Consider the following 11,096-nt stretch of genomic DNA (forward strand, 5'->3'; position numbering starts at 1 on the left):
TGGATTCTATCCTGAGTTTGTGGACCAATTCAATGGGCTTGATGGTTCAAGATCCACAGATTATAAATTTGTGTATTTGGAGATTGGGACTAGTGCTGGAGCGAAGGGATAATAACAATGAGTATTACAAAGGTACAGCCACAACGAGACTGTCTCTAATCGCCTCCTTCCTGAATGTATAATGTAGCAGCAGGCTTTGAAATCACACCTGCCCAGCTTATAATGATCCAAGCATGAAGGTTGGCCCCTCCCAATCACCACCGCTCTCTGTCTGACTTCATCAAATTGGTGTTAATCACACACTAATGTCCTAATTTATATTTACATCACCCATGTACAATTCTAACTACATCACACATATACGATTTAATTACATCACACATTCTCGGATTCTAATCAGCAGTAATGACTCCGATAAAATCATCCCCCATACAATTGAACGTCACATCAAAATAAAGGCACGTTGTGACCCCAGACAACCACCTCCGGACTCATCCTTTGTGCCTGAATCCTCATGAAAGTCTCGCCCTCTTGAGCCGAAGCCAGATGCAACGTTCGGTCACAGTCGAGATCAAAGCTTAGAGAGCTTTCATGCTTCGATTTGACAGTGTGCTTTTATTGTGCCTTTTTGTTCCTGCATGTGAATGTTTATTAATGAAGGCTGTCGTTCGCAGGCTTGCTCACAAAGCCTGTCTGAACGCATTGAGCTCGTCTCTCAATCCCCTCAACTGCCTTTAAGCGCTCTCTTTATGGATGAATTAAATATTAATTAGGTTATCGCTCTCTCTCTCTCTCTCTCTCTCTCTCTCTCTCTCTCTCTCTCTCTTCTTTCTCTGTATCTCTCTCTCTCTCACACACACACACACATTTCTACACACATGCACAATGTTAGGCAATGCTCCTTATTAAAAAATTGTGTGCCCAGGAAACTCCAGAGGTGGTGCTCAAATATTTCCCTCTCTAGTGGACCCCTTGTTAAAGAGGAAATACAGTACAGCACTTTTTATACATAGTTTTCTCTTCCGTAAGAAAATGTGGATACATTTTACTTGTTCCTTAACATTATGCCAAGACCAAATTAATTGAACCAGAGCACTGGTTGCTATAGGGACAGTTTTATGTTTATTTTTTTAAAGATCGAATTAATGTGTACATTATGCAGAGCCCAATGAGTCTAAAACTAAAAGTCAACAATCTCATTCAGTTCCATTCGCACAAACCACACACACACACGTGTCTTGTCAAACATATTAAAAAAATTCAATTCAAAGGAACTTTTTGATTATGTAAACAACTGTTATAGATGAGAAATCCCTATCTTTGGGTACTTGCTGGGGGTGGGGTAAATGACGCATGGTGAAGCAGCCCATCCTCCCACGTGTTTTCGCCCCCACCTTTCTGAGCCTCCCCCTATCTCATAAAGCTCGTGCTGGAGCCTCCAACAAGCGCACCTCACTCAAGACTCCAACTCCTGCAGGCGCGAGGACACCTGAGTTGGAGAGGACGAGTGCTCTGACTTTTAGCATGAAGTAACCGATTTGCTCGGAAACATTTTAGGAAATCTCTTTCGAGATGAAAGCGGTGTTTGTTTTCACTGCGGTTGCGTCGTTGTTTACAGGTAAGCTACGTTTAACAGTAAATAAGTGTTTGATGCGTGTGGTGAGAATTTTTCAGCACCATGGATAGCGACACTGTGACGCTTGCAGGGACGTCCTCGATCCATTTGTGCTGTTCTTAGACCATTTATTTAACTATCCAAAACACCTTTCGAAATATATTGCGGATTTATGTAAGCTATTTTAACACTGTCCTACACGATGTGGTAACAAAATTGCATTATCTTTATGATATACAGGAAATGTTGCTCTTCCAGTCGGAAAAGAACGTCACAGAGAATATGTGGTAGGCATGGTTCCACCAACAAAATATATGTGCAAAAAATAACTGAAATGTTTTGCCTGATACAGTTAATTGGGGTGTTAATGACAAATTTCATGTTGTATTGTATGCTTCAGATTTCAAGATGTTTAGTTGAAGTCCTTTCCAAAGCTCTTTCCAAACCCAACTCTCTGCCTCTAGATCAAGAATGCAAAGATATTCTGAAAGCAGGTAAATTGCTGGGATGGCATGAAAGTCATTATTCCCTAGAAAATAATAAATTAGCAATGTATTATTAATGCAAACCAGGAAAGATTCATTTATAACTTTTCACTTTCCGATGTATAAAACAGCTGCTTGGTGTGGCTAATGCCACTCACATTTACATTTACATTTAGTCATTTAGCAGACGCTCTTATCCAGAGCGACTTACAGTAAGTACAGGGACATTCCCCCGAGGCAAGTAGGGTGAAGTGCCTTGCCCAAGGACACAACGTCAGTTGGCATGACCGGGAATCGAACTGGCAACCTTCGGATTACTAGCCCGACTCCCTAACCGCTCAGCCACCTGACTCTCCTCACTCAGAGGGTCAGCGATGCTCAGTAAAACGTGTTTCCAGATAGAGGGAGTCTCAACTGCATCTTGGCAATGAGCTAGTGATTTGAATAGATCACCGTAAATAAGCATTTTCACTCTATTTATGGACATAATGTTCAGATGAGTTTGAGGCAAACACTGCAGAAGCTCTATGGATTTCAGGTCTTTGAACCAACCCACACATGTTGAGCAAGAATTTCTCACCAACAAACCAGATCATGTAATAAAGTTGATGTATTTATATGTTGAATGAGTATGTCCTGCACCTTATACCCATGGGGTACCCGTATTAACTTTATCTGTGTTGTCAGGCTCCAAACACGCTCCTCTGGAGAAAAAGAGTAATGATGTGGACCTGACTCACGAAGAAGAAGAGCCTTTGGCCCAGGAAGCAGATGTGAAAGATATTGAGGCGCTCCTGAAATCTGTGGATGAGAAACGAGAGACACCGGAGGACGAACGGAGCCAGGAGTCCTGGGGTCTGGATGAGGCCAAGGAGAAGAGATCAGAGAAGGAGGAAGATGAAGATGGAGAGGTAGAAAAGCGATCATGGAGAGCTGGAAGGATCCACCAGAAGAAGCACAGACGCAGTGACGATGCCGCTGAGGAAGAACCGGATGAGTCCCGCAGCCAGGAGTCTTGGGGCCTGGATGACGACAAGGAGAAGAGATCAGAGAAGGAGGAAGAAGAAGAGATTGAAAAGCGATCATGGAGACCTAGATACCAGAGGAAGCACAAACGCTCTGAGGAAGACTCGGAGGAGAGATCAGAGAAGGAGGAAGAAGAAGAGATTGAAAAGCGATCATGGAGACCTAGATACCAGAGGAAGCACAAACGCTCTGAGGAAGACTCAGAGAAGACATCAGAAAAGGAGGAAGAAGACGAGATTGAAAAGCGACAATGGAGACCTAAATACCAGAAGCACAAATACAAACGCTCTGAGGAAGACTCACTCAAGAAACACTATAAACGGGATGAGGAGGATCCGGATGAGTCCCGCAGCCAGGAGTCCTGGGGTTTGGATGAGGCCAAGGAGAAGAGATCAGAGAAGGAGGAAGATGAAGAGGTAGAAAAGCGATCATGGAGAGCTGGAAGGATCCACCAGAAGAAGCACAGACGCAGTGACGATGCCGCTGAGGAAGACTCGGAGGAGAACGAGGACAGAGAGAAGAGGATCTGGAAGCCAACCCACCGCTACCACCACAAGAAACACTATAAACGGGATGAGGAGGGTTCAGAGGAAGTGAGGGAAGAACCGGATGAGTCCCGCAGCCAAGAGTCCTGGGGCCTGGATGACGACAAGGAGAAGAGATCAGAGAAGGAGGAAGAAGACGAGATTGAAAAGCGATCATGGAGACCTAGATACCAGAGGAAGCACAAACGCTCTGAGGAAGACTCGGAGGAGAGATCAGAGAAGGAGGAAGAAGACGAGATTGAAAAGCGATCATGGAGACCTAGATACCAGAGGAAGCACAAACGCTCTGAGGAAGACTCGGAGGAGAGATCAGAGAAGGAGGAAGAAGAAGAGATTGAAAAGCGATCATGGAGACCTAGATACCAGAGGAAGCACAAACGCTCTGAGGAAGACTCAGAGGAGGATGAAGACAGAGAGAAGAGGATCTGGAAGCCAACCCACCGCTACCACCACAAGAAACACTATAAACGGGATGAGGAGGATCCGGATGAGTCTCGGAGCCAGGAGTCTTGGGGTCTGGAAGACGAGAAGAGATCAGTGCAGGAGGAAGATGCAGAGGTAGAAAAGCGATCATGGAGAGCTGGAAGGATCCACCAGAAGAAGCACAGACGCAGTGATGACCCCACAGAGGAAGACTCGGAGGAGGACGAGAGAGAAAGGGACAGGCAGGAGGCTATCAGGTACGACACTTCCATCAATCTAACTCATTCATCATTCCCAAATTTCTGTGACCATACGATCTACACTTAGCGAGAAGATGCTACGATCTTCCCTGCTGACATATTTTGCGTGTGCTCACCAATTTGGCAGGTACCTAGCAGAGAAGAGAAGTGAGATGGAGAGGAACCTGCTGGGAGAAGAGGAGGTAATAAAGCGCTCTCCCTGGGCCTATCGGGGTTCCTACCGTCCTGCTTGGTGGAAAAGGACCACAGAGACACACACAGAGACACACACAGAGACACACACAGAGACACACACACACACAGAGACACACACAGAGTCACACACAGAGACACACACACAGACACACACACAGAGACACACACAGAGACACACACAGAGACACACACAGAGACACACAGAGACACACAGAGACACACACAGAGACACACACAGAGACACACACAGAGACACACACAAGGTCCGCACGTTATCTCCAACTCTTTCCTAATTCATTTAGTCATTACAGTTTACAGTGGACAGTTGTTTCAAACTATGACGATCTGTTCAGAGATAGCTGGTCAAGCTGCTGAGCTATAATAATATCCAGCCAGCCAGCCAATCAGAAGTAGAGGAGAGGAGGAAGAAAAGTTTACACCAGAGACCCATTCTTCCATTCATAATTTCCACAACATTGAAGATAACCTTTAACCCTTGTGTTATGGGTCATTCTGATGGGTCATTCTGACCCATCAGTCATTGTGACCCACCGTCGTATTGCGACAAATTTACCTCATACAAAAACAAAGTGAAGCATTTTCTTTTAACTGTCGGGCTGTCTCAGAGTCCCCACATTGGAATGGTTAAAAGAAAATTATTTTTATTTGTTTTTGTATTGGGTAAACACAACGATGGTTCGTTATGAACCTTTGGGTCATGTGACCCGAAGCCAACACAAGGGTTAATGGGTCATTATCATATGTTTCGGACTGGCTCCATCTCTGAGGCGTGATAGAAGCATGTGCTCTGGGAGTTCATGTGTTCATGGACGTTGTGTTAATCCAAATGAGCCCTCTATACCTCCGAACATAAACGCAAATGCATGCAGGAACACACCTCCGAAATTCATGTGCAAGGATTATTTTGGGGTGCCAGCACACAACTGCATACAGTGAGGCTGTTCTGTTCCGTCTCGCTCTGCTCCCTCCAAACCTCCTAATTTTCTCTTGGTACCTCTTCCTGCATCTGCTGGCTTTTGGGCACACTGCGGCAATTGCACCAAACACCTCACATTCCCCTAACAGGGTCCTTAGGTAACCAATGAACGGTGAAACAGTCTGTAGAGATGGATGACTTGTTATTGTATTATATATTCTATTATTCATCTTCCCAAATGGGATGCATAAACCAAGCAGATTGGAGATATCCACACTTACTGGTCATTAAGGTGGGGAAAATTGTCACCTATTCAGCAGATTTCAAAAGTAGGACTTCCCAAGGGAGTTAGGCCTATTGTCTGTTCTAAAGCATGCAATCAAAGACCAGAGGAGACCAACCAGTCAATAAGTCACTTAGAGAGAGAGCAAGCATCTGACCTATTATACGTGTTTGTGTTGCAGGAGGAGGAGCTGGCCAACCTGGCAGACATGGACACGGAGCTGCAGCAGATCGCAGAGAAGATGCACGACAACAGAGCCGGCTGAGCCAGAGATGGTGAAGACCAGCTGATGTGAGCTACAGCTTATGTGCCCAGATCGGTGTGCTTGTATTATCTTGTTAATGTAAAAGACACAAAAACAACTGAAAAAAGAGAGCCTTGCAGCAGATTATAGTGGTTCAATTTGTACCTGTGATGTTTAACAATTATCAGCATGAGGGTCATTTTGACATTTAAATATGAGATGTGAAGAATACACTAATGCATTTCTGAGCTGAGTTCTATATTCGACGCTACGCAAGATGCGCTCCAGGCTTTGAATGATTGTCTGTGTTTTTCTTGACTGCGTTTCAGTTTGCATTCAAATAAAATAACTTGTTCTGGGACCAAAACCTCCCCTCTTCTCAGCGTAAATGTTTCACCAAATGTATAAACATAATTAAAGTGATGGCCGTTATCGTCAGAAAGCACAGCACGGCTTTATGGTATTTATTATCATTCCAACAGAGACCCACAGATCAAAGCTATTACACAAAATGGAATCTTAACTACTAATGGCAATTACTGCTAAAAAAAAATATAACTCAAAATAAAACCTGAACTTGAATCAGTCGGATGCATTTTTAAGCCAAAAGCTTAGTAGTCACTAGCAAAACCATAGCCTTGTTTTATTACAATCTCAGGAGGACTGAAACATTTCCTCAGCCCAGACAACAGTATATCTATAATGAAAATGCTCTAACAGTAAGAGCATTTTGCACATGCTCTCATCATTTTCTCTTATAATGTATTGGTCTAAAACACAGGAAAAATTATAATGGTAAGAGCCGACCAGGTCATGTTTAAGGCAGCACAGTTTAGTTAAAGGAAACATGAGGTGGGAGACACCTCAGTGTTAATCGTTCCAGACACACAGTGCCAGGGCTGGCTGTCCTTCAGTCTGTTAATTTTGGTCGCTTTGGTGCCGGCTCATCGGTTTTCTGTGAACCTGCGGGTTTTGGGGTGTCCATGGCAACCGTTGTCCCGGTGAGAAGATAGCCCCCTCCTCCGCTCATGGTAAGCTGAGGGTGAGTCCTGTTAGGTAACACCTAGTAAACACAACCCAGGGTTTAGGGTTAGAGGTCACAGCAAGCTTGGTGAAAAAGGAGGAGCATTCAGACTGTCCACGAATGACATCGCCACGTGCACGAGACTTATCACCTGGTAATGTCTGAGCCAGGATTCAGTAAGTCGGAGGTTGACCGTGCCCCCTTTTTCTTTGAGCTTCGTGTAGCAATCAATCAGAGGCTGCAGGACCCAGCGAGACAGGCATGGAGGAGAAAACCACAGGAGGAGATGGGGGTGGGAAGTTTTAATAAAAGAAAGAGCACAACATGATTAACACCAGGGGGAACATCATTGGTGTAATAACTCCTTGGGTGCAAGGTAGTGTGACATGCTGTAAAGTAAGGTAATGGAAGATTGTCCTCTGAGTGCCGGCAACACACTCCCACTCCCCCCCCCCCCCCCCCCCCATCTCCACAACAGTGCACATAGGAGAAGCCGTCTAACAACCCGTTTGGATTGTGTACGGGCTGCAGTAGGATACCGGTCTTACCTCTTTGTACTGGGAGTACACTACAAAGGGTCTGGAGGGTGCCAGGAACTTAATGAGCCCAGTCACAACCGAACACGGATGGAAGCGACTGGCTATGATCAACCTGAGGAGAGAGGGAGGAAGAAGATGAGTGATGCTGATTGAGGAGCTGACTGAGAACAGCGAGCTGCTTGATCGGCTTACAGATCAATACCAGCTCGGGGGTGAGATGACAACTCCAGAGCAGAGACAGTCAATCACTCTGAACTGGCTATTACACCGGGTGGCGTGGGAAGAAATAGCTAGTGATGCTCTCTTGTTCACCTTGCGAGGGGCATTGGGATGTGAAAGATGACACGCTTCACTGAACAAACAGCACGTTAGGAAAGTGTGGTGACGTACAAAGAGAGAGGGGAGTCATGAGGGGGGAAAAAATGAATCAAACTAGACTGACCCGTCAGCGTTTCTTCCCTCCAACAGGGCGGCAGCGGCTGCTAGTTTCTTTCTCTTCTCCTCCATCTTCACCTTCTTCTCCTGAGTCTGTAAAATCAACAGCAAAAAAAACACATCTACTCACTTCGTATCCATGGGATCAGTTATAGGCAGGGGAGAGACATTTACATTTAGCAGACACTCTTATCCAGAGCGACTTACAGTAAGTACAGGGACATTCTCCCAGAGGCATGTAGGGTGAAGTGCCTTGCCCAAGGACACAATGTCATTTGTCTAGGCTGGGAATCGAACCGGCAACCTTCTGATTAATAGCCCGATTCCCTAACCGCTCAGCCATCTGACCCCATCATGAGAAACGTGTCGTGTCTCACGTCATAAGCTAGAGTGTGGGCCTACTCTGAGTTCTCTGCGTTTCTCCCTCTCCTCCTGATCCTTCTCCTCTGCAGAATTGGTGCTGGTGCTGGTCTCCATGTTCTGGACCTCCGGGCTTCCCTGCAGCCCTGGGTCTGTCTGGGTTGGGCCAGCCTGCTCTCCTGACACGGCACCATTGGCCTGGACTGCATCTGGAGATCGCAAGAAAAAACACAATGGTTTCACTGAGACAGACGCTTTCATCCAAAGGTTCATAAGCATTTATTCAAATATATTTTATCCTGCAACCGCTGGAGCTGCAGTTAAATGCTCTAACCACCAAGCTGTACCTCCACTTAAGATTGAGATAAAGAGATGTGCTCTCTAGGGATCATTCCACTCTCCTATTCTACCGGACTGTACATCAGTAGCAGCCTAACCCTACCTCCATCAGGGTCTCTGGAGGCGGTATCGAGGGTCCCTGCTAGCAGGGCGTTGACGTGACAGATGGGGAATTCGTGGAGAGTTTTGTGGAAGTGTTCCGGGAAGCCAAAGCTCTCCATCCCTGCCCGGACAGGGCCCCCTCCAGGGTACATCTGAACCACTGAGCCGTACCCTGGAAGAGAAGGAGGACAGAGCGCACACTCAGCCAGAGAGAGGAGGAACCAGGGGCGGATTAACGACTGGTAGAGATGCAATAGTGCAGAACGGCCATCGGAAATGAACAGTCAAGTACGAACATGTACAGCACTGCTCACAATGAAAGAAAAGGCTTAACTAACTACACAACAAAGAAATCAAACAAAAAACATTGCCACAGTAGACATTTTCAGGTTCTTTTGAAATACAATGGAACTGGTATAAGCAGGTAATCTATGAAATCAGACAGGCAGAAACTACTGAAGTAGCATACCTCCCATCCTTTCCATGACGGCTCCCAGCACGAGGCCAGCGCAGGTCTCAAACACCAGTACCTTGCTGCTTGCATGGATGTTCCCCAAGGTCAGCATCTGGGCTAGCGTGTCATAGCGTAGATGGCTGAGAACGGGAACAAAACACCTACTCTTAAATCAATGGAACTAATAGAAAACAATTATAACTAAGGAGACAAATAATCTAAATACATTACATTTACATTTAGTCATTTAGCAGACGCTCTTATCAAGAGCAACTTACAGTAAGTACAGGGACATTCCCCCCGAGGCAAGTAGGGTGAAGTGCCTTGCCCAAGGACACAACGTCATTTTGCATGGCCGGGAATCGAACTGGAAACCTTCAGATTACTAGCCCGACTCCCTAACCGCTCAGCCACCTGACTCCCGTACAATGACACCCCAACACTACAGAGCACATCGGCAAGTTTCAATCTTTCTGGATAACTCACAGCACTTTTCCTGGCTCTCTGCCATGGTACATCATGGCTAGAATGCGACAGGATGGCTTGAGTATCGTCACGCTGTTCTCATACCTGAGGGAACAGAAACATCACCGTGGAAACACATTCTTCACCAACGTACAAACAACAACAGCTGGGCCACTTTCTATGGCTTACTTTTTCTTCTTCTTCTTAATGTATTTCTGTTGGGCAAACTCAGTCTTATCTCGGAACGTAGAGCTGTTCTCCACAAGCTGCTGTACGATTTCCTGAAGAGAGAAGAGAAAGACAATTCGAGTCCAGTCTTTCGTTTGTTTTACTTCCTTTTGATACATGCGTGAACGAAATCCTGCATAACTCCGTTGTGTACCTGTCCCTTCAGACCTTGCTCTTTAAGGGTCTCGATGTCGTCTCTGGTGAGTTTCTGGGACTTCCCATCGTCTACTATGTTCCTGTTGTCGGTCCCCGCCTCTTTGGCATCTGGAGTGAGGAAAAACCACAATAAATCCCTGTTGTATGATTTAAGCATGACGACAAAATGTTTGAATGAGTATGAGAGGTAGTTTACCAGTAGAGCTTTCTAATTGTTTGGGCTTGCGTGGCTGGAGAGCTCCACCATTCACTTCAAATACGGTCCCGTACAGCTCCCCAACTGTATTGTCCAGGAAGAACCATTGCTTTTCAAAGATGACTTTCCTGCAGTCAGGGTGATACCAAAACCTACTATCAGACACTCTTTAAAAACAAGCTGGCATGTCACTGGGTACAGATAATTAATTCTAGCTACTGTAGCTAGAATGGACACACTATTCATGCATCAGGCAAAACAAAAGCTATAATGACGCGATAAGCAGCTAACGTTGGCCCAATTCACACATTCTAGCAAGCTACTCGACTGTCCAGATAGTCTTCTTACTGATGGATCTACCACAAACAGGCATACTCACTTCTTCCTCTGGATTTGCACAGCTTTGTAAATCTCCCCTCGTTTTAGTACAACGTAGTCACCCTCATTGACTCGATTCAGAGAATCATCATCTACATTGTCCGTCATTTCTACTAAAGGTGGCTTGATAGCCAGTTTCTTAGTTACTCTTACAATAAAAGGACACTAATGTTTGTATTGAATCACCAAGCCCTGAGAAACATAAAAAAAACGTGTGTTGTCTATTCACACGTGCTAGCATTCATTTCCCTAGCATTTCAGGGCGATGAGCCGATAACAGATGAGTGGATTAGAGCAGCGCGGTCTAGCCCAGCAGTTTAAGACACCGGGAATTTTCTACTGCTCCCTTAACGGAAGGTTAAGCAATACATTCCAGAAACATCGATAGCGGTCCTCATAATTTCTTG

General features: G+C 45.5%; 2 protein-coding genes across 2 annotated transcripts; one reads left to right on the forward strand and one right to left on the reverse strand.

Moving 5' to 3' along the window:
* Nucleotides 1-1,572: 1,572 nt before the first annotated feature.
* Nucleotides 1,573-6,367, forward strand: chgb (chromogranin B). The gene is made up of 7 exons (XM_067241651.1): nt 1,573-1,618; nt 1,856-1,902; nt 2,016-2,109; nt 2,788-3,503; nt 3,543-4,351; nt 4,482-4,536; nt 5,951-6,367. Exons 1-7 carry the CDS (start codon nt 1,573-1,575, stop codon nt 6,032-6,034), a joined length of 1,851 nt encoding a protein of 616 aa, XP_067097752.1. The 3' UTR covers nt 6,035-6,367.
* A 95-nt stretch (nt 6,368-6,462) lies between these two features.
* On the reverse strand, nt 6,463-10,906 carry trmt6 (tRNA methyltransferase 6 non-catalytic subunit). The gene is made up of 12 exons (XM_067241925.1): nt 10,691-10,906; nt 10,312-10,439; nt 10,114-10,223; nt 9,921-10,012; nt 9,753-9,836; nt 9,282-9,406; nt 8,814-8,984; nt 8,414-8,580; nt 8,019-8,104; nt 7,586-7,688; nt 7,189-7,275; nt 6,463-7,076 (listed from the first exon to the last, which is right to left on the reverse strand). The coding sequence occupies exons 1-12, from the start codon at nt 10,795-10,797 to the stop codon at nt 6,924-6,926; spliced, it is 1,413 nt and encodes a 470-aa protein (XP_067098026.1). The 5' UTR covers nt 10,798-10,906; the 3' UTR covers nt 6,463-6,923.
* Between the last annotated feature and the right edge of the window lie 190 nt (nt 10,907-11,096).

This window comes from Osmerus mordax, chromosome 8 (genome assembly GCF_038355195.1).
Source record: "Osmerus mordax isolate fOsmMor3 chromosome 8, fOsmMor3.pri, whole genome shotgun sequence".
NCBI classification, from domain to species: Eukaryota; Metazoa; Chordata; class Actinopteri; order Osmeriformes; family Osmeridae; genus Osmerus; species Osmerus mordax.

What these genes read in the sequence shown, in the direction of transcription:
- chgb (XM_067241651.1), top strand. Translation starts at nt 1,573, where the DNA reads ATGAAAGCGGTGTTTGTTTTCACTGCGGTTGCGTCGTTGTTTACAG. An exon ending in CAAAGATATTCTGAAAGCAG is followed by an intron (nt 2,110 to 2,787) that starts GTAAATTGCTGG and finishes CTGTGTTGTCAG; the next exon opens with GCTCCAAACACGCTCCTCTG. An exon ending in GACAGGCAGGAGGCTATCAG is followed by an intron (nt 4,352 to 4,481) that starts GTACGACACTTC and finishes CCAATTTGGCAG; the next exon opens with GTACCTAGCAGAGAAGAGAA.
- trmt6 (XM_067241925.1), bottom strand. Translation starts at nt 10,797, where the DNA reads ATGACGGACAATGTAGATGATGATTCTCTGAATCGAGTCAATGAGGGT. An exon ending in CTCCAGAGACCCTGATGGAG is followed by an intron (nt 8,581 to 8,813) that starts GTAGGGTTAGGC and finishes TGCGATCTCCAG; the next exon opens with ATGCAGTCCAGGCCAATGGT. An exon ending in AGAAACGCAGAGAACTCAGA is followed by an intron (nt 8,105 to 8,413) that starts GTAGGCCCACAC and finishes TTGATTTTACAG; the next exon opens with ACTCAGGAGAAGAAGGTGAA.